Source organism: Haliotis asinina, chromosome 4, assembly GCF_037392515.1.
Source record: "Haliotis asinina isolate JCU_RB_2024 chromosome 4, JCU_Hal_asi_v2, whole genome shotgun sequence".
NCBI lineage: Eukaryota > Metazoa > Mollusca > Gastropoda > Lepetellida > Haliotidae > Haliotis > Haliotis asinina.
In genome coordinates this window covers 2,900,275-2,904,686 of record NC_090283.1, presented here as the reverse complement: position 1 = coordinate 2,904,686, position 4,412 = coordinate 2,900,275, and the positions used below count along the sequence as shown (strand labels likewise).

At 45.0% G+C, this 4,412-nt stretch overlaps 1 protein-coding gene across 1 annotated transcript; it reads right to left on the bottom strand.

Annotated features, from left to right (window-relative positions):
* Nucleotides 1-1,746: 1,746 nt before the first annotated feature.
* Nucleotides 1,747-4,152, bottom strand: LOC137281778 (serine/threonine-protein phosphatase 6 regulatory ankyrin repeat subunit B-like). The gene has a single exon (XM_067813393.1). It carries the CDS (start codon nucleotides 4,150-4,152, stop codon nucleotides 1,747-1,749), a length of 2,406 nt encoding a protein of 801 aa, XP_067669494.1.
* Nucleotides 4,153-4,412: the final 260 nt, after the last annotated feature.

Genomic DNA, 4,412 nt, shown 5'->3' with positions numbered 1-4,412 from the left:
ACTTCGAGCAAGGATAAAATGGAGCGACGTCAACCCCAGAATTAACTACTGACTTCAGATGAATAGGGACAAGCGTTGGATCAGACATAGAAAAGCATTCCACAAGCTTACTTCAATCACTTAGCGTCGCGTATGTGTCGTCCTCATCAAAACCAACGGTTGATGGCACACAGGCTACTGAACTGACTTTTGACACCAAAAGTTCGCGGGCGTGTGATGATGCCTAATCTCGAATCAAATAGATTTCTTTATTATCCTGTGACCAGGTGAACAGTGTCTAATGAAAACACTGAAAATCATGTTCCTATCTTATTTGCATCAAAAGAGTCATAACAAAATAGTGCAGTGTTACTTTATTCCAGTTGTACATTTGTTCAGAGGCAAGGCGTGACAGGCAACTATTTACGTAGACACCCCACACTGAAGCATGTTCTGTTACAGTATACAACAGCCCCGAACTGTTTTCATTGAGCTCGAGCTGAATAGACACCACGAGCCTAGCAAAGGAAGTGCTTCAGTAACACTTAGTGGGTGATCTATTCTGCCACACTGGCAATACTGGCCGGAAAGTGCCCGTTATGGAACTAAATGAGGACGGAATGTATAGAATGTCTATTAATAATCTTACTTTGTAGTGTGTACATTCACATTGTCAAACGTTTAGTCTGTGTAGGAGGACACCAGCTCACATGCCCAATTTGCCATTGAACATAGTGGTGACTGGAGGGGAACATGCCTGTTTACTGTTGTACATGCGATTGGTATACAAAGGGACATTGCCGCTCACTAGTAGGTAGAAATAAAGAATGACCTTCTCCCAACTGTTAAACAGCGTACATGACACAGGCGGAAGACGATCGAGTTTTGCAAATAGTTTTATTGGCTGTTTCATTTTCCATCTCAAATTTGAAACATTTAAAATTTGAAATGTCCTGAAGGTGACCCTGAGTTAAGAAGAGTGGTGGACAGTTATCATCTCTAGCACATATATAATACTTGTCCAAAACACAAGTTCATGCGGTATCGTTATCATACTCGAACCTAGGCGTGGAAACTCTCAGTCATTACAGCATTTGTGAGGGAACTGTGTTACTTGAATACATCAACAATTTTAACAAGTGGAACTCTATCTTCCAAAAAGAACACAGAAAGACGAAATACGCCGGTTTTGAAGGCAGCAAAATTCACAAGTGATGGAACGAAGATCGCACACTGTATCCGATATAGTTGAGTAGCAATGTGCACTGAATCTACCAAACTAAAACATACTGAAAACATGTACAGTCAGCCCAAGTAAACTAAAGACAATCTGCATTCAGTGAACCTCTCCGAAATAAACCACCCCAGACGCTTTCCGCCCCACCTCACCCAGCCCCACCCCGTTCTCAATCAATTCGTTGATCCAAGGAGAGAAAGCACAGGGACATTTTTAAATCGAGAGTTGAGGAATTTGTGTACCGTGATATACACCAGAGCTACTGATAGAGTGTTATTTGGGGACAGGGAAGCTCTTGCATGCATTTTTTCACTTATGTCAATGTTTAGTGACGGAAAAAATGAAAAAGGCGGGACAGTGATATTTACCACCTCGATGAAATCACGACCGGGGTCATAAACTTATCGTACTGATACGACTAGCGTAGTCTGTATTACAGAATAGGAGAGACTATGCGAAATGGGCCAGTGCTGTGGTGATATAAGATACCAGTAACAATAAAACGAGCACAATTGTCCAGGTCACACGTGTTAAAATAATGACAGTATTCTCTCATGTTTCTTTGTTCTTGCAATGTCTGCTGCTGTTGCGCCATTCCTGTTTACATCCTTGACTTCTACACCTGGCAGTGGGAGGATGTACTGCACCATCTGCACATTGCATTCCTCATCCCCTCCTGCACAAGCGACGTGGAGGATGCTGTGGCCATCATCATCAACTACAGTTGAATCACCACCTTTCTGTAAAAGGAGATCCAGCACGTGTATGTGACCTCCCTCTGCTGCTACCATTGCTGCTGTCTTACCGTAGCGGCCTCTGCTGTTGATGTCAATAGATGTCTCCTTCAGGACTTTCTCTACAATGTCCTTGTTCCCTCCACTAGAAGCTAGCTGTAAGACGTTGTTATTGTATTCATCAACCAGCGTCAGGTCGCCTCCTTCTTTCACAAGTAAGTCAAATATAGCTCTACATCCGCGGTTGGCCGCCACCATTACCGGCGTCCTTCCCTCTCGCCCGGCACTGTTTATGTTGAAAAGATGTTTGAAGAGCAGATAGTTTACTATACTCACATTATCTCGGATGCAGGCCAGTTGGAGCATATTGTCACCATAATTGTCTACAAGTAGAAGACTTGCATGTTCTCGTGTGAATAGCTCCAACACAGGTCTGTTGCCCTGACTTGCTGCCAGCATGGCTGGTGTTTGTCCCCAACAGTCTCTCGTGTTGATGTCAACAAGTTCAAGTTCCAGGAGCTCACTCACCATCTTCACATTGTTTCTTAAGCAAGAAAGGTGAAGAATGTTCATTCCATTGGCATCAACTTGGGAAACATCGCCCCCTTTACACACTGTGAAGTAGAAGACTTCGATGTTCCCAAACTCAGCTGCCATCATCATAGGGGTGCGGTCATGTTTTCCTTTACAGTTGATATCAAAATAGCCTTCTGAGACAATATACTTCACCATCTCTGTGTGTCCTCCCATACAAGCCACATGAAGTATGTTGTCGTCATCTTCATCCAATACATACACATCACAGTGTTTCGTCAAAAGGAATCTGAACACCTCCATATTGCCATTCTCAACTGCCATCATCACGGCATTTCGCCCTTTGTATTTCCCCCTTTTGTTGACGTCAAAGTTGAACCTTGACAGTACATATTCTACCATATCCACATGACCTCCACGACAGGCTGCATGGAACACAGTATCTTCTTCTTCATCATCAAGAGACAAATCGCATCCTTCACCCATAAGAAAATCGAAAACATCCTTACGCCCACACTCTGCCGCAAGGATCAACATCCTCCTATCATTCAGTCCATCCGTAATATCCAGCGAAGCGATGTGCATAATCATTGGTAGATCTCCTCCCAGACAGGCAACATAGATAAGTTTGTTCCCAAAGCAATCTCTGATGCTGATGTCCCCTCCTTTGCGTCTGACGACCTCGAAGGCCTCCTTGTGCCCCGTCTCGGCTGCCGCCATCAGAGGTGTTCTCCCTTTCCCGTTCGTGCTATGGATGATGGCCCTGTGTCGCTGGTTTCTGTCACATATGTACTGCACCATACCCCTGTTGCCGCCCCTGCACGCCACGTGGAGGACGTTGTTGCCATCAACGTCTTCTAGCGACCTGTCTGCTCCGTCTCGTAAGAGTATGTTGTACACGTCTTTGTGTCCGGCCTCTGCAGCAATCATCAAGGGCGTTCTTCCATCATTCCTCCTGCTGTTGATGCCCACAATGCGTTTTGAGAGGATATGCTGAACAATGTGTACCTTCCCTCCAGCACACGCCACGTGGAGGATGCTCATCCCCTTGTCATCCAGCAGCGAAGTGTTGCCTCCTTTCTCAATGATCAAGTCGAAAATCCGTTTGGAACCCGTCCATGCTGCCTTCATTAGAGGTGTCCTGCCCAAGTTCCCTCTACAGTTGATATTGAATATCCGTCGTGAAAGAAGATCTTCAGCAATAAACATATGGCCTTTAAGACACGCCAGGTGTAGAAGGTTGTCACCGTCATTTCCAGCATGCCTCACATCGCAGTGTTTGTTGTTGACAAGTTCCCAGTAGACGTGTCTGCTTCCATGACGTGCTGCCATCATCACCGGCGTCCAGCCGTGTTTGCCTTTCACGTTGATATCAATATTTCCTTCAGAAAGAATCAGCCTGACTATTTTGAGATTATTTCTGAAGCAGGCAATATGTAGAATGGTGTTCTTGTCATCATCCACTGCCGACAGATCGGCCCCCTTCCTGCGGAGTAGTTTAAACAAGCCCACGTGCTGGCCATCTACTGCTACCATCGCTGGTGTCCAGCCGTTTGACCACCGTGTGTTGACGTCAACTCCATCTCGCTGCAAGATGCGAGTGACTTCATCCACGCTCCCCGAGCAGCAGGCGCGATACAGATCCGTATTGCTGGTGGTGCAGGACATCCTGACAGAGACACAAAGCGATTACTTTATCTCAAATACACTAAATTGTTCAGGAAACGATCTAACGTTCCCCATTTCGTGAACAAGTGAACAAGTCCTGCTATCGCTACTTATGCTACAATATTGCTACCATATTTTATCATAAGATATCATTCTCACTCTTAATATACCTATATTTCGTTCTGTGTAAAATGCCCACAGAAATATGTCATGATGACCGTTAGAGTTAATGTTTGTCCAGCTTTGTTTGGTAGAATCAA